At 40.0% G+C, this 22,259-nt stretch overlaps 2 protein-coding genes across 2 annotated transcripts; both read right to left on the minus strand.

Moving 5' to 3' along the window:
* Positions 1-9,727: 9,727 nt before the first annotated feature.
* LOC117942450 (rhodopsin kinase grk7-b-like) lies at positions 9,728-16,449 on the minus strand. The gene is made up of 4 exons (XM_034867910.1): positions 15,555-16,449; positions 14,683-15,120; positions 12,907-13,178; positions 9,728-11,484 (listed from the first exon to the last, which is right to left on the minus strand). Exons 1-4 carry the CDS (start codon positions 16,152-16,154, stop codon positions 11,157-11,159), a joined length of 1,638 nt encoding a protein of 545 aa, XP_034723801.1. The 5' UTR covers positions 16,155-16,449; the 3' UTR covers positions 9,728-11,156.
* A 2,374-nt stretch (positions 16,450-18,823) lies between these two features.
* rnf7 (ring finger protein 7) lies at positions 18,824-20,425 on the minus strand. The gene is made up of 3 exons (XM_034867892.1): positions 20,122-20,425; positions 19,939-19,986; positions 18,824-19,280 (listed from the first exon to the last, which is right to left on the minus strand). Exons 1-3 carry the CDS (start codon positions 20,285-20,287, stop codon positions 19,162-19,164), a joined length of 333 nt encoding a protein of 110 aa, XP_034723783.1. The 5' UTR covers positions 20,288-20,425; the 3' UTR covers positions 18,824-19,161.
* Between the last annotated feature and the right edge of the window lie 1,834 nt (positions 20,426-22,259).

A 22,259-nucleotide genomic window follows, 5' to 3' on the forward strand; every position in this document is an offset into this window, starting at 1 on the left:
TAAAGGAACCACGTTGATGTTTTTCAATAGTGATGAGCCCTACTGTCTCCACACCTACAATTTGATGTTCCCTGAGCCATGCAGTCCTGAGACGCGCTTCATTTAAAGGAACACTTGACTGATTTTTAAACTTTTTTCCATTTATTAATCAAATTGGTGGCAGGATCTTTGACTAAGACTTACAAAAGTAATACAAAAGACAATACTCTCTGCAATCAGCTGAACCAGCCTAGTTTATGTCATTTTGAATGAGATTGATGTCAATGGATGGCCTTAGAACTACAGATGTGATCTTTTTTTTTTTTTTTTTTTACTGCCAGCATTTCTGGGGTCGTCACTCTAGCTCGGAGTTGAAAAAGGAAAAGGAAAAATGACATCCCACTCCATATTTTATAGCTTGTTGTCAGGGACGGTTCATTAGAATGAACCAAAGCCCAGTATAAGACACTCAGTCTGCCACAGCTTTTTCCGGGAGACAATACGAGCCTCCGGGAACTGACAGGTAGTGTTTTTGTGCTTCAGCTCACCATTGCCAACTCAAACCAAGTTACTCTGCCACAGTTTCAGAGGGGCCAACAGAAACAAGATGGCAGTTATGTGAGCAAGTGTTTATGTTGACTAACGGTTGACATTTACTGTATCTTTTTCATTTTAATTATCTAAGTGTGTTGTAATTTCTCTGTGAAGCACAGCTTGGTTGTTATTAAATGTGTTCTGTGAAGGAATTCACTTGACTTGACTATAAATTAGTCTGGTTATAAATGCTAAATGGGATGAGAGCATCTGCAAAATGTACTGTACATATTCACTGGTTTACCTTCCCTTTCCTAATCACAATAAAGTCATTGTCTAGTTGTGTGTACATTGTACATGCACAGCCCGTTGTGTTTGCACACTGGTCAGGTAAACAGAAACACAGTATCAGCAGGTGTGATAAGGGACTTATGTCAGATATAACACTCATGAATTTGGATTGATTGGTGGCTTTGATGCTCTACCGGTACGTGTAGACACTCTTCTGAGCAGAAATTCTCAGTGAATCTTTACCACATTTAATCCATTATTGCATGTTTACGTAATATGGTCATTCTTACTTCTTTATGTGGTAATATTACCACCAACACTTGTCTACTCTGTATATACTGTACAACATCTTTTTGCTGTTGAGTTTTCCTTCAAGGGTCTAAAGATAGAGTGTGTCACATGATGTACTCTTAATAAATCCCTATAAGGCAAACTTCTGATATTGTTCACATAATAAGCTAAAATGTCTCCGGTTATGTTAAACATCATATATTCATACTCCATCTGCTTAACACTTCAGTATCTTCCTTTCAGATTGTACAGCTCAACTGACACTTGTTTATTTTCAGGCCTTCCACTTCACCTGATACATCCAGGTCGCTTACAATTTGACTGACATTTCAATTGCTTTCAGTAGTTAAAGTTCAACTAAAACTTCAGTAATTTGTCTTCAACTTCATTGAAATCAACATGCTCAACTTTGCTCAGACTTTCACCTAAACCAACACTTTATCTTCTTTCACCCCTCCATTTCAACTGCCACTTAAACTTTTTTTAGTATTTCAACTATTTCAAGTGAAATGTTAAAAGAAGTTGAAGTGCTTGTAAACTTTCTTTCCCCTTAAATAGTCAGAAAACGCATCTACATTAATGTTAAAGCTTTTGCTGTAACTGTATTGTTAAACTGTATTGTATTTGTAGTGGAAATATCACAATACGTTGGACCAGTTATTATACGCAGGAATTATGATGAATATACAACCAAACTAAACGGATTAAACAAAGTATGGTTGGCTCCTAATAGTTAATATAACTATTCTTCAGGGTAGATTTCTGTCTCCTTCAACGCCAACTGAATACGACTGAAACCAAGGAGCCTCTTAAGAATGTTATTTTCATTTTTAAGAGTAGCTGATACTGAGCTGCAAGACACGCCTTTCCTTTCTGTACCTCGCCCACCCCCCCAATGCATCTGCAATCTCCACCATGTTTTCAATGTACAGAGGAACAGTAGCACAACTTTTCCAGATCTCACAGAGGTCTTCCCCTCTGAAAAAAAAGCCACTTTATACAGCTGTACATCTGTGACCCAGCCTGTAGAAATGTCACACCAGGGCTGTTTGCGGCCTTTGTGCTGGGACACACGTACCGCTGTTACACCCTTTCACCCACAGACGCCAGTCAAGGATGACACTAATACATGCTAACACATTCAGATGGAACATGTGCCGCGAACTGCACATTTCTCTGGAGTTTGACACATCCTGTACATCGATACTAATGTTTAAAACATTTGACCTCCCATTCTTGATATCAGTGCAAAGCTAAATTAGTTAAATCTGGCCTTGGACGCTGTGATTGGTCCAGTGGCAAGACCTCTGCAGGACATGTGCGCAGCGCCATCACGGAGCGTATTTGCAAGGGATTACCTCGATGATCTGTGATAAAGTGCTCAACTGTTTTCCACACACTGCTTTCAGGGCCACAAGGGCATTAGAGGTGGATAGAAACAGAGAGAGCAAGAGAAAGAGGGGAGGGAGACAGAAATAGTAAGCGAGCTAGATGGACGCATAGACAAAGAGTGACAGAGAGACATTGAGAAGTAGAAACAGAGGAAGACAGAAGGCTGGGCAGAGGGAGAAATGAGCAGAGGCAGAAGTGACAGACTGCAAGTATGAGATGGCAGAGAGGGAGAGTGAGAGAAAGAGGGGAACAAAGACCATATTGTCAGTGCTGGGCGCTAATCGTCCCCTCTTAGGCTGCCAGAGACAACAGGTGAGAGCAGTTTGACTCCCTGCAGACTCCATGAAGCTTTCAGGGCTGTGTTTGTGTGTGTTTGTGTGTGTGTGTGTGTGTGTGTGTGTGTGTGTGTGTGTGTGTGTGTGTGTGTGTGTGTGTGTGTGTGAAGGGGCCAGGGGACCTCAGGAGAACTCTGCCAATGCCAACTCAAACGGCAAATGAAGAGTGAGGGCCGCACCATCAAAGGGCTCTTTTCAGACATGCCAGTGCCTTGGCTGTAAATATGTGTGTGTGTGTGTGTATGTGTGTGTGTGTGTGTGTGTCCATTTGCATGAGTATTCTGTGTGTACACATCTTCCAAGAAATTCTCCTCCTCCTCACACCAACAAAGTAGCCTAATAAAGTTGTGTGTTCAAAGCAACAACAAAGGGGACGTTGCATCGTGAGGCTGTGATGTGTGCAGAAGTGCGTGGCCTTATTATGTGTTAACAATCTGATAAGGCATGTGACCCAGAGCAGCTGTTTGCAAAACACAGCTATTAAGAGCAAGGAAGTGAATTTCAAGCAGAAAGACATAAGGAGAGTACTTAATACTGATGTGATTTTAAAAGACATTTCTATTCAAACTTTTTAATGTATGTAGCTCACGCACTCATTTCCAAACCTGATAAAACAGGCCCACGACCAGAGCTACGAAATTAAAACCCAAGTTGTAATACTTTTGTGACAGCAAACTAACAATTAGTTAAAGTCCCTACACAACTATAGTCCACCTACACAGGTGCTAATGCACCTAAGTTTCTGATTACATTCCCTCTCAGGGCTTTGTGGGTTTGGTCGACAGCTCCCTCAGTCTCCTGTTGGCTTTGTTGCACCTGTTACCTGACCTAGCGAGGTTTAATTAGTAAGCATTTGAAAACACCTGCGAGAGTGTGCTGATTAAACTATCACAAAGCAGCATTAGAAATATAAAAAATATCCCGGTCGCTGGATGCTCGTTTGGATGACACTTTTATAACACCTGCCGTGACATGTCTGCAAATGCAGTCATGGAAATATGTGTTGGTTTGCTGGTGGTGTTTCATGCCAGAGAGCAGATGTGTGACAAGCACAGTGGCATCTATTGGCAAAGCATTGCATGATTTCAGACTTATGTCAACCTATTAAAAAAAACATTATCAAGTGTACAAGAAAAAGCAGTGATCACTACCATAGATGACAAGATTAACATGTCTGTCCATTGTGTTTCTGTGGCGGTCCAAAAGACTTCTGGAATGAATGGAAAAGACTTGCTGTGGAAAGTGCAGTGCTCTGTAGTGCAGGGCATGGAGAGTTAACTATGCATAGAGGGATAAACAAATGTACTGGAGTCACAGCAGACCATGTCAAAAAAACATCTGGGGGCAATGTGTGCATGTATTTTTCCTGGCAAATTTGTGTGTATGTGTGCTTTTGTGTGTGGGAGACCACAGGCCACATCCTCATGATCATCACAAGATTAAACCCATTAATCCATCATACATGTGAGTATAAAACGTCATTCACCCGAGATAAAAATAAGGGAGATAAGGTTACAGTGTGGAGGTTTTAGGTTTGAGGCGTGTTACCATTGAAAGCATTCTCAACAGTTAAGTTATTGCTGCGGATACTTGAGCTCAGTTGGGTTCTAAATGCCAAGAGATGGCCTGCAACAAGAAACAGCCTGAAGAAGTACTGCCTGTCAAAACAAGACATAGTACCTCTGAGGACGCAGCGTATAGAGAGTGTGTTAAAACCGAACTTTCCATCTTGGAACCAACATTATCAATCTTTTTTCCTCACAAACACACATAGTTTTAAGCTCATTAGGATACAAATGCTCAGCCCCAGTTTGGCCAGTATTACACTGGACTACAGTACTTTATGTTGAAGTGATGCGTAAAAGCTTTGGCATCATGTTATCTTCACATGACCCTGAAAATGCATTTATCAATATTCATCCATTCATTTATCTATTATGCTGACAACCCGCTACTACATCTTGTTGATGATACCCTCCATTGCAGCAATGGTGGCTTTATCACCAGTCATCTGCCCCTAACTCTTCTCTTTGCTCCATTTGCCAAGATTCATCCCTCTTTCCCTTCCCACCGAGGACCGCAGCAGTCAGGAATTGCAGCCTCTGCAACTGACCTCAACAGGGATCAGCCATGCTTTTCTTTTTGTAGCCTACATGCTCAAAACTTCAGGGGAGGTGTAGACTTAATTTCATAGCTGACTGTTCAGACAGCTGCGGTAACATGTACAATATTTCTTCAACCCGATTGAAATCATTCTGATTAGGGATTTAAACTTAACGGTTTAGATGGACACTTGATTAAGTGATATGATAAAGTGATATGATGTGTGTTTACTTTCCCCATCTGTCGGACATATAGCCCCAAACGGAAGGTTTAAAAAAAAAAAAAACGTTGATTCAAGCCTTTTGATCATTGAGTCGTTTAACAGTACTAAAATCTTTTTAAGTTCTTCAACAAAAAAGTTGCATTAGCCACAGACAAGTTGTGTTTTGCTGCCGTGTTTCTGTCCAACCTGTAAGCAGCGATACTCAATGTTACCCCCATATGGGTCAAAAGTGCAGAAATAATATTGATTTCAAATAAACAGTTAACAATTGGATTAAGCAATTACGTGGTTATTTGTCGCTAATATGTTTCTATTAAACAGATTATCAAAAGTTTACTCCACCCCTCTCAGCCCAGTAAAACCATTGAATCAGATCATGCCAGTCTTTTACCAAAGAAGTAGGTACATGAGCCATTTTCATTCTGATTGGGCTATTTTTTAATTACAAGTGGCTTAATCAGGTCCATGTTGATACACTGTTCTCTGTCTTAAATATCTCCAAAACAAATATCTTCTCATTAAAGAGCCATCTTAACACAACTACAAACCAGGCTTGCCATCCGTTGTCTCTGCAAACTAGCACTAGGAGTTACATTGATGTATTAAAATAACAAAATGTGAGATACCATACCTATTCAATATCTATCTATCTATCTATCTATCTATCTATCTATCTATCTATCTATCTATCTATCTATCTATCTATCTATCTATCTATCTATCTATCTATCTTTCTATCTGTTTATCTATCTATCTATCTATCTATCTATCTATCTATCTATCTATCTATCTATCTATCTATCTATCTATCTGTACCTTAACTCTTTCACTTGGTGCAGCTGCTTTTTCCTCACCTGGGGCAAATTTGATAGCTTACGAAGCCATTAAAATGACAATATCGGCAGATGCCAGGCTGCTGTCACCAAAGTGGACACTCTCCAGACTCTACAGACTGACATCCTGTCCATAATGAATGAAAAAGGGGATAGGGTGCATCATTTTAGGAATCTGCACTTTAGGCCAAGAATCTGAATATACCACTTCCCCCTCTTCCTGCCAGTGTACAGGGACCCAATGAGTCATGGTATGAGGAGTACCTGTGAGGAAATACCACAAAGTTTGGTCATAGCATGAGGAGTAGTTGTCTCTTTTTAGTGTTAAACCGATACAACTAGTTCCCCCATGTCCTGCACTTTTCTTTATTACAAAAACATCTTTGCAGATTTGTCCGTATATTATATCCATTAGCAACTGTGTATCAACACACCCCAGATTTCCAGGAATGGTGTGCTAGGAGTGTATTTAGTGACACACACACACAAACACACACACACACACACACACACACACACACACACACACACACACGGATGACAGACTGAAAGAGGCAGGTTACAGATTCCGGGAACACACACTAACAGCAAAGATGGACTTGGAGTCAGTCCAGAGTCAGACTGCCTGCTGCACCAACTGTCAGTCATATTACACTGCTAACAAAGAATGCAATAAGTGCCAGCTAATTAAATTAAACGTTCACTCTTAGAAACTAATACCACCTCACAGCTTACATTTCGGTTTTTCTGTCACACTGTGGAATCAATTGCTTTTATACCTGCTTGTGAGCACTTCTCTCATTAACTGACACACACAGAGACAGAGACGTCCAGACAAACACAGATGTCGAAATCCACCCGGTCAGTGACCCCTGAGGCAACATGGTGTACTGTAATCAAAGTACATTAACACATGCACCCCAACAGTTTTTTTCTTTTCACAGTTCAGGATGAGGGGTTTTAAAGTGTTTCACTCATACAGTATTCTGTATCATTGTAGCCCTCTCCCTACGTTTGATGTGCTGATCTTCAATCACCCTGCAGTGGAGGGGTGAGGAACATCAGAAATCTTTACACTCTGGCTAACTCGGGTTTCAGGATGCTGTCACTTTTTGAACTTTAAGCCATTTCAATGGGATTTTCAACTTGTGGGAGAGAACTTTTTTTCGAGTGACAGGTGACTGGAGAGATGTGACTGATCGTGGAAATGGGTAAACTGTAAAAGTTAAGGAGTAGGATAGCAGTTAAAAAGTTTGGTGTAGTCCTAATGGGTATACTGCAGTTGCCAGAGGGTATGAGGAAAGATTGCAGAGTGGTTCAAATAATTTGAAAAATAAAGTTTATGACTTTAGTAAAATGTTATGTAGCCGCATATTAAGTCATCTTAAACATGGCGTGTTGGAATGACAAGTGAGCAAGGTAGTCCAAACTGTTGGCATAATGTAATGGATAAACAGTTGAAATGTACTGGCTGGAATAATATTTCCTGGTCGAAATTTCCCTGTGTCAAATTTCAGCAACATAAGTGAAAATAATGAAAGTGTCAGATTTAAGATCATGACACATTTTCTCTAAAATACCATAAGAGTATAGGGCCATAATATTAAGAAATTAGTTGATAAAATGTTGTGAATAAATTAATCTCCTGCCAAAAAAATTTCAATTTTTTTCACTATTATCACTAATACTATTACTATTACTATAATTACTATCACTATTTCTGAATCCTAAAATCCCATTTTCTTGAATCAACTAAAAACATTCGTTTAATATGACGAGATTGCTTTCTCTGCTTTAAATACAAATCAACTTGTGTTGATTTTCACACTGTGCAGTCTAGGTGTAAGGCATTGATACTCTTTCTTAGAAAAATCCAAAAATGTGGGGTTGTACAGGGAACAAAATTCAGTGTTTGGTCCCACCTGCAGCAGAAAGTAAAATAAGTATTAAAGTCTTAACATAAGATTAAATAACATAGACGGATCATTTTTGCAGTAAAGGGACCAAACGTGGTACAGAGATAAGACAAGGGCTAAGAGTGTAAGGCAGTTTATATGTGTGCGTGTGTGTGTGTGTGTGTGTGTGTGTGTGTGTGAGATCAGGCTCTATCCATGACGTTGTCCAGCCCCTGGCAGTGGAAGGGGTCTGAGGTCTGGGCGCCATGGAAACTGACCATTGGGCCTCAGTGGGGAAGAACATCACACACACGCACATACACACACACGCTCTGTTTCTGTTGGACCGCCCTGCAGGAATTCACTTATTTGTGGAAATGTTAAGAATTCAAGCAATGAAGCTTAGAAAATTGAATGTTAACCAAATACAAAACACTTCCTGAGTGGTAATGTGGTTACACTGTAGCTCTTCGCTATTTTAATTTATCTACATTTTTGTGACATAAAATGTTAATAAGCACACTAGCAGTGAGTCGCCTACAAGACAGCCGGCAGCAACCCTCTTCTTCCTTCAATACTTTTCCCACATGGCTGGTTTTCAATTTCCCTCAGCAGACAATGGCCTCTCTGTTTCAACTGTTTAACCACTTTCTCACCTATCCTTGATGCTCACACACTCTTACAGACACACACTGGGCGTAGGCACGAATCAATTTTCATGTTTACATCTATGGAAACACAGACACGGACACCCACATGTGCATGTACACACAAATACAGACACTCACTAACAGCCAAAGTAGGTAAAAAGCAGCAATATTGCTGGTGTGATAGCATCCTGAGGATGCCAGGGCTGAGCTGAAGTGTGGAACATGCCTTTGATGTGAATCCAGAGCATGGGCATGTAACAAACGCAGATACCAAATTACACTCTGCCCTGCTTTGATCTCTATAACCCCATGTCTGCAAACTACAGAGGTAATAAGATTGTGTGTGTAAGTGAGTGTGTATCTTGATATGTGTGTACATCTTTGCCTGCATGATCAGCATTAACATAAGTAAAGTAAAGTAAAGATGCACAAATGTGCACGTGTGTGTGTATCTGCATGCGTGAGTGCAAATGTGCATAGTATGGGCAGTGTGTGTGTGTGGGTGTGTGTGTGTGTGTGTGTGTGTGTGTGTGTGTGTGTTTGTGTGTGTTGCAGAGTTGCCCATGCACTTATTGAAGGGCATGAGTTACAGCTTCTAGCCATGGGGAACTAAACCCTAGCAGAGGCTTGTAGTCACCTGGTAAAAACATGTTCCTGGAGACCTTCTGCCAGGTTTGTCTTGTCGTCACATCGTCCACAGTGGACTTCCCACTCTGCCCTCCCAGCCGACGATGATCAGGTTGCGTCTTGGATTTCCATCTGAACCACCCTCTAATGTCATGACAGTTGAGTGTGAACAAAACCACTTCTCAGCCCTGTAAGGTCAGCCTCTCACAGGAATTAGCACAACACATGTTTATGTGTCCCTCATTACCTAAATGTGTCTGAGGTTTTGGAGTGATACATTAAGTGATGGATGAGACACTGTGAATCAAATTTTAAGGTGACGTGATGTTGTAATTGTGAATGTACTGTAGTTACTATAAAGAGACACGCAGCTTTTACAGACTGACCATGGCTGTTTGGATGATAAATGATATCTGTGCCTCGAGATGAGCAACAAGAGGATCATGAAAATAGCTTTGAAAGGCATCGTTATGCAGCCTCATTTCAGCACTGAAGCATAAGGAATTGCTTTATTTCACTAAATTGTTTAGGAGACATGCTTTATTTCTTTTTCCATTACATCTCATAAAAATGTTGTCACCAGGCTTGAAATTTCAATAAAAAAAGAGCAAAACACATTGTGAAAAATACATGCTTGAGGCAAGAAAGTAGCAGAAGGCTATAAACAGTATGTGAAGTCACATGGAATATTAGAAAATGTTAAATCGTTATCATACAATCACATTTAAATACAACATTTTATTAGCACTGTTTTGTACTGACAATGCATCTTTTAATGTGAGTAAAACTAAAAAGATATGCACAACATGGTATACTTTCATTTAAGACTTATTTAAGGAAATATAACAGATACACATTATAATTTGAGTCATAAGTAAGACACCAGAGTAATCTTGGTAGCCCAAAGGACTATTATAAAAAATGTGTAATCACCACATCGCTGGGTTGAGTCAGTTCCTGTACGCTCACTATCACATAAATGCAAAAATACCTGGATAAAGAAAATAGAAATCTCAAGTAATTATCTCAGAATGAAAACTCTAGAAATGAATGATACTTGTTACCAACTATGGGACATGGATCTCCCACAACCAGAAGTTTTTGTTATGCAGTGGGCTACAAAGTCCATATATACAAGTACTAACCATCTGTAAAAGCTAAAAAGATGTTTGTTGTTGCTAAGTAGTAAACATATTTTTCCGGGTTGTGTATGGCTTGTAAACACAGGGGGATTTAGGGAGTAATAAAGGGGGTTGGTATTGCCTTGTTAAAGCCAAAAGGAACATGTCAAAAAAAAAATTACTGAAAAACTATGACAATTTGTCTCCCTGAATCTCCTTGTTAAAGTTGAACGAGTCATTGAGTGCTTGTAAATACCGGAGCAGCACAACCAGGATAATGGGGATGATGAAGAGTGCTGCCTGCGGGAGGTTAAACGCACTTCGTGAGTGTCTGGCGGCACTTAGCGGTGAACGTCTGCTACTGAGAGACTTCACTGAGGTCGCAATACTGTACACTGTCCACCCACATGAGCAGAAGGCATTCATGGAATGTATGTCTGTCTAACAAATATGGCACATTACTGCAAATGTTGATTATAATCCTGCTGCTATTCAGTGACATGCATCATTATGTAGCTTGTTTACAAATACAAGTAAACACTTCTGTCTGCCAAAATGGCTGAGTGATGTAATGGAAACTATGCATGTACTGGGATCTAATGTCTCACCAGGAATAGAGGGTGAAGTATAAAGAACTGTGTTTTTATTAAACACTGAGACAGTTGACCCATCATGTTTGGCTGTGGCAACAAGATGGTTCCTCATTAGGAAGAATATATATTCAGATTTAAGAAAACAAGGCAAGTAGCTGATTAAAAAGGTACCCGAGCTGCTTCATTGCGTATTATCCCAGGCACTTTAGAAGTGTCAAAGAAACTAATTTAAAGGACATTTGTGTAATTCTTTTGCCCAGTTGTACATATTGATGAATAGATGAAATGCTTACAAAATAATGCACATTCTGGATTCCCACACGTACTCACAGCCGTAACCATTCAGTTCAGGGTTGTTCAGTTCGTCAAACACACCGCTGTTGATCATCTCCTTCTGCCATTGAATGGAGACAGCACCCGTGCTAAACTGCTTAAAAAATTTCTCATCCTTGCCCTCAAACGTAATATTCTCGACCTCGGAGCTGTCCCTGAACTTATCCGTGTCCTTGGCGTAGACCACGTTGGATTTTGGCATCCAGGGGGGCTCCACCAGCCCGGCCTCCAGCCGGCGGAGGTTGATGCTTTTGAAAAACACGTGGTTTCGTGGGTCATCGTTGCTAGTATTAGAAAGACACAAAAACAGTTCATAATTGGACTGAAATAGAAACCTAGGTTACAGAAGCGGGAGGCAGGTGAAATGATTAAACTGGACAGTAAAATGTTCATATGGATATTTAAAATTGCTTTTACAATGAATTTGAAAGAATGTAGTTTATATGTTTGGTTCATTAATTTAACTAACAGAGAAATAATAATAACATCTTCATTATACAACACCTTTTGTAACAGAGTTCAGAGACAAAAAGGAAACAAAGCATCCATTGAAATAAAAAAAAAACGAAGAAATACAATACAGTTTAAAAATGTAAACTGTACCTACAGACCAAATTACACCCATACAGGTGTTTTTACTTGATTATCCTTATTAGACCCTTGCTCTCCAGTTAGTTTAATTAGTTTTCTATGTTGCACCTGTTGGAGCGGGACAACTCACATCCCTAATGCCCTAATTTTTTTTCCTTATGGATGATTTGCTTCATGTTGTCTACACCAACGTCCTGTGACGAAGTTATTAATACACTCACATAAATACATACATACAATAAATAAAAGCCCACCTGTTTGGGTGTGCAGGACATAGAAAATTTTGGCGATGTGAATAATACATGAGCACTTCAAGGCCATTATATATAAGTAGGTCTTGAGATGAGCATTAAAAGGGGTCAAAAAAGTCACCACTCAAATTTTCTCTGGAGGACTTCTCCATATGATGGAGGCACTTACAACAAGAGGTACTGTTTACCACTAAGAGTAATGGAAAGTGTAAGAAAGTCAGTTCTGCATTTGGGAAGTCAGTGGAGAGAAAGGTGACGTGGTGCTTGCACTTGTTTTAGTCTGTGATCTAGCTGCTGTGTTTTAACCAAGTTCCATTTGAGTCCGTTGCATATTGATTTTCTTTAATGTGTTTATTTGTTTTCCTAACAATTTTAGTACTGGGTTGTGCTGATAGGAATGCAGTGCATCACTGTAAGCTCATTTCTATTATCCCTCACCTTTGAAACTTGTCTAAACCAGTATTTCCCCATGTTTTTGGCCTTTGACACCTTAAGATCACACACATTGTGCATGTCGGTGACTTGTGAGAGGTTCCACCTGGGATTTTCAGATAAATCATGGTCATTTGTTTTTTAATAACAACAATGTCCAGTCCAGAATAGACAGGAAAACAACCTTTTTGTGTAGCAGAACTAAAGTATGTTTTGTCATCTTTACTCTTCTTATGATTATCTCCTGACCTCTTAAAGGTGTCCAGACCTCCACTGTTCTCGACTTAAACATAGCATTGTACTCTTGGGCCTTCATCGTACCAAGCAGAACAGCATGTTTTAACGGTCAAACTTTTTTTTCTTTATGGATGATTTGCCTTATGTTGTCCACATGACAAACTTGTGCTTGAGAAAATTAAAGTTTTTACTTACCGGCACCCGAGGCGATGTGTCACCTTCTTCTTGAGGAAGCAACTGATGATATCTTTGGTCGGAGCATCAAAGTGTTTGTGTTCAAACTTGCACTCGTCCTCCAGAGTGCGACGAGTCACCTCCTCATTCTGCACCTTTTCTTTGAAGTCTTTAAAAGGCAAACGGGCAGCAACCATCTCATATAAGCTGCAGCCCAGAGCCCACCAGTCCACAGACGTGCGGTAGTACTCCTGCCTCAGAATCTCAGGGGCCATGTAACCAGTTGTACCAGCCTGACAACACACAAAGGGGAGAGAGAAACTAGGATGATGGAGAATTCAAAGAGGCATAAGCCATCTCCCTTTTTCTGGGGTTTAACTTCAACAATAATTGCAATTCTTCAGTCTGTTTAGATGTTCAGGTCTGGTTAGAACCTGACCAGGGGCATTGGTGAACCCTTGGTACATGTATTGTGATCTGTTTTAACTGCTTAGGGACTGTACAAAGATGCTAAGGGAGGCAAGGGAAGAGAGTTGGAGCGTTAGCAAGGGATGACTTTATTTTCAATTTATTATATAAATGAGTATACCATTAGCACAAGATTTGGGGTAAACATTTTTTTTTATTTAAATGTGTAATGCTTTAAGTCTTTGAGTTATTAATGGTGAATTGAGTTGTAGAAATACTTTTGTGTTATTTTTTTAGATTTTGATGGATGGTTTAGCAAATCATACTGGATTGTTTAAGTAGGTTCACCTCCTCTGCCACCCCAATTATGTTAGTACAGTCCCTTAGCTCCGCCACTCTAAACCTGTGATTTCCACTCTGGGGGACCGGAAAATAAATTTGACAAGGACAAGATTATTGGCAACGTAGGAAAGTACAAAACAGTACCAAACAAAGTTCAACTTTGTTAAATATTTGCTGTTTTCTTCTGAAATACTGGATTATTTTATTACAGACGTAAAAAAAACAAATAAATTAAGTCTCAGGCAAACATTGATTTATTTTAAAAGGTCAAAAGCCCAAAACGTTGGAAACCACTGCTAAAACCTGTAGCATCATACAGACACTGAAAGACAAAGATTCAACACACTGCTGTGTGCAGATGAAAATTAAATTTAAAATGACTTTTTTTTTTAGGATGGAAATATTTGAGGTCAGATGGAATGATCCAACCTAAATTTTGTCAAGAGACTTTCTTGGCAAGCTTCCACATGATGGAAAACAAAGTTAAATAACGAAACATGGAGGCAAAAATACAGACACAAGAATGCAGTGTGAAACAATAAAACACTGTCACAGCAAATACAGGCTGGTCAGCTGACAAATGAGACATCATGGTTCACTCTGTCTCCATTGAGTAGAGGCCTGCTGAGAATCTCCTGACTCATCCTCTTGGACAGACACGTGAAGGCTGCATGTGTTATTAGTAAAGCAAAGATTATTGTAACTAGCTAATGCTAACAGCCTTTGCTTAGTCCTCCATACATTTCTCAACCAGTGCAGCATCCAACTAGGGCCCAGGCATCTTTTAACAAGAATAATTTGAGTTACATATGGTTATGCTCTCCGAGCATGACTAAGAGCAATCATGTCTATTCCTGGTAAGTTACTTATAGTGGTGGCGAATAAAATTAAAAATGATGGAAAAGACAAACCGTATGATCAGGAATAGGCTACATGGAGGTTTTGTTGGGTTCGATCCACAAAGAGAGGCTTTGCAGAGTGCACTGCAGTACAAACATCTGACAGCGAGGTCTCTAGGTCAAGATATGGACATGTTACCACACTAACCTTCCGGCAGATTGTTTTGTGCTTTGGCAGCTCCACAGCCAATCCAAGGTCTGACAACCGACACTGTCCTTTAGCATCAAGAAGCACGTTCTCAGGCTTCATATCCCGGTACACAATGTCCATAGAGTGCAGGTGGAGTAGCCCAGTGATTATCTGGGCCATGTAGTAAACAACACGCTCCATACGGATACCCCGCTCCCCGAGCTCGTAGATGTGGAAGCTAAGGTCTCCTCCGTTCATGAGGTCCATGACCAGGCACAGGTGGGTCTTGTTGTCGTAAGCGTAAGCCAGGTTTACAACGAAGAGACTGTTGACCTGCTCCAGGATCCTCTTCTCCATGAGGGCCATTCTCTCCTCACCTTTCTTCTTCAAGCGCCTCTTATCCAGCTTCTTGCAGGCGTACATGTGGCCTGTGTGTTTTACCTGCACCGCACACACCTGCAAGAAAGAGAGAAATTTGATTTTATAAAAGCTTTATTTATTTGTTATGTTTAACTGTCTGTTGCGACTGTATAATCTTGAACATGTTTATGCTACTTTTTGCCAAGCTAAACAATGTGGCGTTTATTTAACAGTGGCCGCTGTTGCTATATGTAAAAGTTAAAGTGTGATAATAAACGCTAAAGCAAATTTTACAGCGGCACAAGTAGAGGAAAGGTAAAGGTCAAGCCTCCATAAGCTACTGGTCATACCAAACCAAAAGAGGCTGTTTGTATTAAATTAAGTAAGGGTGCATTTTAATGCTCATGAATTCAAGAGAAGCACTTATAATTATTTCTATCTCAATGTATAGTGTTCTTTGTATCATTAGATGTAAGTCTAAAAAAAGGAATCTACACTTTAATTCAGATGCTAGGATTTCTGGTGCCTACCTCACCAAAGCCACCTTTTCCCAAAGTCCTCAACTCATAAAAATATCTGTCAGTGATCCTCTGCTTCTCGTACTCTTTCCACTGCAAAAACCTATAGTAAAAGGGGCTTTTCAGATACTCCGAGAAAGGTCTTCCTCTCAGAAAGTCTCTCGTGGCTTCTCTTATCTGGTCCAACATCCCCTCGTCAAAGTTTTTGTTTGTTATATCCTTGCATCTTTCAGCTGCTTCTCCTGTCAGGTAGGAGAGAAAACTCCTGGACTCAGGTTGAAAGAACTTAGCAACTATGCTCTTTTTGGCCTTCTCTCTGGCTTCATCTTCAGCAAAGCTCCAGTCACTTAGCTCCTCCAGAAACTCAGTGGTGACTTTGTACTGCGGATTAGAGGCCAGAAGAAACTGCTGGAACAACTTTCTCCCAATAGGCTGTTGCTCACACAGGGACTCGTACGTCCTCCCCACTGTTGCCTGGAGAGCAGAGGACATCTTTGGTTTGGGCAGCGTCAGGGAGCGCCACTGTTTTCTCAGCTTATCGCGATCCATCTGCTGAGCCCTTAGGTAGGCGGTGTTGGTCACCAAGTTGTTCAGTCCCAACAGGTCATCCATGTTGGATGTATCCTATGACATGCCTATAGGCAGCGGGCCTGATCAACTAAAACACCACAGCATACTCATCAGAAGGGTTCCAACCGCAACTGAGCACCTAAGCACTTGCATCCTGGACATCCTCCACCTCTCTTGTGCCACGCCTCTTGGAGCATTACAAGCACCAATGTCCTCTGGGATTTGTCGTTAGCAAAGTGTCTGTGCACACTTATTCGTACACAGCACTAAGGGAAAGCAACTTATGTGGTCTGAACCTAAGAGGCTTTAGGCTTGTCTATTTTTAGAAGTGCTTGTGTGCAGTAATCGGGCTGCCAACATCACATGACGTGGTCGTCGATCCTGACTGTAACCAGTTATAGCTGATTATAGTTTATGAGATAAAGAAGCCACAGAGAGAGGTGTGTGCGTGTGTGTGTGGTTTGCAATGCGGTGTGCACACTTCATTGCCTATCATGGCAGGCTTCACTTAATTAGCCCTAATAGGTGAAGTAAGCAGCCTAAGATATTCATTTTCCTGACAGACTTTGGAAGTAGCTGTCAAGAGAGTGAAAGCTGCTCAGAACAACAAGTCTTATTATTGTAGCTGGAGCAGTTTAGAAAAGTACATCTTCCATTGTATTCCATTTAACCACATCGCTGGCACTATGCCCATGAAATGTAAACTAATCATTGCAATCTTTTGGTCAAAATATTTACAAAAGACAGCGTACTTTCTGTTGACACACTTCTACTTATAGAGTATGTGGACTAAATAACAAACCTGCACAAATTATGTAATTCATTACAATAGATCATGTTTTAGATATTACACTTGCAAAGATGAAATGATTAAATGTCTTGTGAGGTTCACAGATAATGTATCAAGTGGAAAAAGTGTACCTCTACAGCCTTTATGTTCATAATGATAATAATATTTACTATTATACTTTGCAAACGTAGGAAGGTTTTTTTAGGATCAAGTGAGTAGATTTGAGCATCAACAGGCTCAGGTATTTCCATTTCATTAAGAGCACATTTTTAATTATTAATATAAATTATAGCTGCAGAAAATGGTGGATTAATTGATTATCAGAAAATGGATTGTCAACTATTTTGATATTGTTTAAATACATTTTCAAGAAAAAGTATCAAACATTTGATGGTTCCACATTCTCAAATGTTAGTTATCACTTTTTTTCTTGTCTCACATGATATTTTATTAATCTTTGGATTTTAGACAGAACAAGCTATTTGGGGACATCACCTTGGGCTTGAGCACTTTGTTTTGTCAATTTGTATAAACCAAATGATTATAAAATAATTGGCAGCTTGTATAATAACAAAAATATTCATTAGTTATAGTTCTAATACCTGGGAAATAGCACACTTAGCGTGCTCCTAAGGTGGCATTTTGCTGGAACACACTGAGTTAGGACATGCTTCTTGTTCACTTCCCCCACATGGTCAAGAGGTTTGAAGCAGCAACCTTCCAGTCATTAGCCCGACGCCTAAGTGAATTACCCCGATGAGTCGTCCCCACTTACAATATACCTTGACGAGGAAACTATGATCAGCGAAAAAAATCACATGCTGAGACATCCTGCAGTAATGTAACTACAGAACATTCACAAACATTTTTATCATGTGGATGCTAGAAACATAATTAGAAAAACTTCCACTATGCATATGGTATGTAAGCATTCCACACATCAAGTGTGGCCGATCCAAATCCTTTCTGGACTTAATAACAGCTTTGCAGTGGTGGAAGAAGTACTCAGATCAATTACTTAAGTAAAAGTAGCATAGGCATGATGATAAAATACTCTTACAAGCAGAAGTCCTGCATTTAAAATCGCAAGTAGGCCTACTTGTGCACAATGGATCCATTCAGTTACATATTATATATTTATTATTGTCATGTTGAATCTAATTCATCACCATCTGAGCAGTTAAGATCAAGTACTCGAGTAAATGTTCTTAGTTAGATTCCACCACTGAAAACCGTGAAACTGGAACAAGGCCAACCTTACCATGCATGTATAACAAGTGCTAGAGGTTAGTTTGGCCACCTTCCAGATGGTTCACTTTGACTGCTAAGGTACTTACTGCATTAAGGTGACTTGAGGATTTTAGACTCTATCCTTTAACTATAATGATTGGTGGTTGCTAAACCATTGTGAACTGATGACATTCAAGGCATCTTAACTGCAGGAACTGCCTGTCTGTCTGTGTGTTATGCGCATATCTCTAGAACCATTAGGCCGATTGATTTCAAACTTGGCAGCTGTCTTGCTACGAGCACGAGTAAGTGCACTGCCAAGTTTGGCGTCGTTTGGATTAGAAATGCACACGATATTGTGAAATATATATTGGTAAAAGAAGCACTCATTGGCTTTTACCGCTGGTCGTGGGGGGGGTTTGATAGCTCAAATTAACACCTGCTGAAATGAAACCGTCTGATTTAACAATAAGTGAAGCTTAGTGTAAACCTTTGCGAGAATTCTTATTTTTGGACTGATCTTTTTGATCACTGGTGATAACATTTCTGTTAGTAGAAACAACAAAAAAAGCAACATGACGGTACACTTTCCTTCATCTAAACTTTTTTTGTAAAACTAGGCTACATAAAGTAATCCTTAATTTCTATTTATAGTAATTACAGCATTATAATTACTGGATAAAAGAATAAGTTTACAACTATACCCAGTCCTTTATTTTTTTCAAAAGACACAATCGGGACGTGCTGAACACCACAGACAGTAATGCAAAGGTAACATGTGACTAAACATTGCAACAACGTTTATCCTTCTCTTCATATTCTCTCCAGCCACATCAACCAATCTGTCTGCAGCGCTTTAAATTTTGTCCATCGTCCTCCTTAGACACCAGGACTACTGGAACATGCGTTCATAAGTAGGAGGACAGTTGGCTCTCTGCACAGGACACTGCAGTGATCATTGTCAAGTCTGTCACCACTTTTGGGTGTACACAGGTGTCGTCCGAGAATCAGACTGCCTGGAGTTGGAGCTTATTTGCCGATTCTTTGAACCACCCAGTCCTGCTGGCAGAGGGGACAGCGATTGTTCTGCTTCACCCAAAGGGACATACAGCAATTATGGAAGGAGTGGTTGCACTCTCCCCATACAACTGAAAGAAGATGGAGATAGAAGACAGGAGAGAAAAAAGCTTAGGTTACACAGAATATAAACGTAGGCTACTGAAGATGTATAATTGACATTAATTCTATTAAAAATACTTATTAAACATGGCTACTGTAGCTAAAGAAAATCTGTTGGGAGGTAACTTGCCAAATGTCATATTAATGGGTTCCATCTAAAAATACAATGTCTCTATGCAAATATATTCTAATATCATTCATTTGACTGACATGAAACGACCAAGATGAACTAGTAAAACCCCCTTCCTCTATAATAAACTGGCCTTGATGCTTTCTTGAACTGCCCCGACATACTAGCTAATGTTAGCTTTCTTATCAGGGCCCACCCCCTCCTTCATTAGTTACCTTGCCAGCTGCTCATATTTTTTTCCTAAAACACCAGTAACAATAAAGTAAAACCAGAAAACCGAAGACGTTATGATAGTGTAACTTCATTAGACACATGTGACAGTGAGTTTTATTCCGTTTCAACCGTGTGACATTTATTTACAATGTGGGGTGCACTTGACACTGTGAACCAAATGAAAAATGCAACAATGTTTCAACTTCACCCACGAATCGCACTGAGTGTCCCCAACTATAGCTAGCTAGGTGTGGAAGCGGCATTTATTGCCGACAATGTCTTACCAACACAGTCCTCCTGTTTGTTTTCCGCCTGGCATCGGAGACACGCGTCTGCAAATCAAGACAATATGTTAAAGTAACGCTATGCCTGAGACATTAGGTATTAAATGAAATGTTTGCTACATTAGCTTACTACATTAGCCGGTGTCCGAGCTAAGCTAAACAGCGTTGGTTCCTTGGACTCACCCATCACTTGTACCCGACAAATGGCACAAGTGTCACACTCAACGTCCCAGCTCCACATTGCTACAGCGTTCCACTTCTTTAGGGAAAACATCTTGTCCCCGCCCGACTTAGACCCCGAAGAAGTGTTGTGAGATAGGACTATCCCTGGCTCGTCACCGTCATCCATCTCTGCTGCACGGTGTCTAAGGTAACGTTAGCCACGCTAGCTTAATAGACTGAACAAAATGGACGAAACCATAGACTGTGGACCTGTGGACAAAACAAGGCTAATGCTAACTGGTTTAGCAAACGTCTTGTCTCCATAGCGACAAAAGATGGCGCTGTTTTCAAGGATATGAAGCAAAAGACCTTCTCACAACTTAAATATAAACATTCCCAAGTTGATTTCCTGTTGCAACTGACAGGTGCCAGGCTGTTGCCTAGCAATGGAATTTCTTTGAAAAGGTCCCATTAGTTATGACTTCATGTCACATCTATTGTTTTACATCTAGCACATGATTTGAAGTCTTTAACAATCTTAATTTACCAAATTCATAGGTCAAAATATGCACACTAGATTAGATGATGCTTTATTCATCCCACAGAGGGAAAATTCCCTTGTTACAGCAGCAACAACACAAACACACTTAAAAACAAACACACCACGACTAAATTAAAAGACTAAAAACAACATTAACAACAATAATCTACAAACAATAACTTATTTTAACTTTATTCCGGTATCATTTACCCTTTTTCCATGAATATTGAGAATAAGTTAATAACCACCCATGGGGCTTGTTAGGCACATTTCTATCACTGTGGACAAAAAATACTATACTAAACATCTGTTTCACTTATGTCAATGTGTGGGTTGTTTTTCTTCTTTCGTCACACAGTATACACAATGTGGGCTAAATTAAGCCTACTTTATATAAAAATAGCCCTACAGTACATGAACTTACACTGTGCTGTGTAAAAATAATAAATTCTGTATAATGTAATAATAAAACTGCACCTCCCTCCTGGCTGGCCTGCCTGCGTTTGTCATCCGGGCCCTACAGCTCATTCAGAACACAGCAGCCTGACTTGTCTTCAACCTCCCCAAGTTCTCTTACACTACACAGCTCCTCCACTCTCTTCACTGGTTACAAATTGCTGCCCGCATCCGCTTTAAGACACTAGTACTTGAATACAAGGCGACAAACGGATCAGCCCCAGCATACATCCAGGACATGATCAAACCCTATACCCCAACCCCACCCACTCCACTCTGCATCAGCTAACCTGCTTGCTGCCCCCTCACAGCGTTGGACAACTAATACCTCAACAAAATCCTGAGTGTTTGCTGGGACATTGGCTCTTAAAAGTTCCATTGTTTAGATGATGTGCAGCAAAAACACAATTTTAGCATCCAGTTGCCATCTTTTTAAAATAGTTGTGATGTCAATACTGTGACGTGGGATGCCCTCAAACAAAAAATAACTGTGTTTTCAAATCTCCACTAATTGTTAACCCATTTCACACCTCCCATCAGCAGGTGTTCCTACTTGGTCAATGGTCTGCTGAGGACTATTTTCACACTTTTGGGTTTTCCAAAAGTTTTGTTTTTCAACGAGATCCAGTTTCAAATAGATTCTGTCCAGCAGTTAAAAACTCTTAATGTTGCTATCTACAGTTATGTTTTGCAAGAGGTCAATTTGTGTCTAAGTGCAAAGTGAGAACTCAGAGTGGCCTGCAGCACTTACTGACCTCAGTTGGGTCGTCATTGTGTTTCCATGACATTTACTGCTAACATGCGCGTCACTGAGAAAGACAGAAAGTGGGACACATTATATCAATTCTCTTTCTTATGTTTGTTAATACATTTTTTTATGGTACATATACTTGTATTTTTAAATCTTTCTATTCTCTGTGAGATGTTGCAAAAGTGAGCTGCACAGACAACACCCAGAGTTCAGACAGGACAGATCATCATGGATGTGACATTGTTCAGTAAATTTACCACTTTCCATAATTTAACTGGACTGTATGTAGGCATGATGAGTGAAATGTCAATATGAATCAGTTAATGAATCATGAGTTATTCCTCTCCCTAAGGCTACATGGTCACTCATTTTCTGGGAAATATTTTTCAAAATAAGTCATTTACAAGCTTA

This window comes from Etheostoma cragini, chromosome 3 (genome assembly GCF_013103735.1).
Source record: "Etheostoma cragini isolate CJK2018 chromosome 3, CSU_Ecrag_1.0, whole genome shotgun sequence".
Classification (NCBI taxonomy): Eukaryota; Metazoa; Chordata; class Actinopteri; order Perciformes; family Percidae; genus Etheostoma; species Etheostoma cragini.

Bases quoted from the DNA above. Each gene is read 5' to 3' on its own strand.
- LOC117942450 (XM_034867910.1), bottom strand. From the start codon at position 16,154: ATGGATGACCTGTTGGGACTGAACAACTTGGTGACCAACACCGCCTAC. The intron at 15,121-15,554 runs GTAGGCACCAGA...TCTTTCTTGCAG, and splicing joins GAAAAGGTGGCTTTGGTGAG to GTGTGTGCGGTGCAGGTAAA. The intron at 11,485-12,906 runs GTAAGTAAAAAC...TTCTAATACTAG, and splicing joins ACACATCGCCTCGGGTGCCG to CAACGATGACCCACGAAACC.
- rnf7 (XM_034867892.1), bottom strand. From the start codon at position 20,287: ATGGATGACGGTGACGAGCCAGGGATAGTCCTATCTCACAACACTTCT. The intron at 19,987-20,121 runs GTGAGTCCAAGG...CTTGATTTGCAG, and splicing joins TTGTCGGGTACAAGTGATGG to ACGCGTGTCTCCGATGCCAG. The intron at 19,281-19,938 runs GTAAGACATTGT...ATCTTCTTTCAG, and splicing joins CAAACAGGAGGACTGTGTTG to TTGTATGGGGAGAGTGCAAC.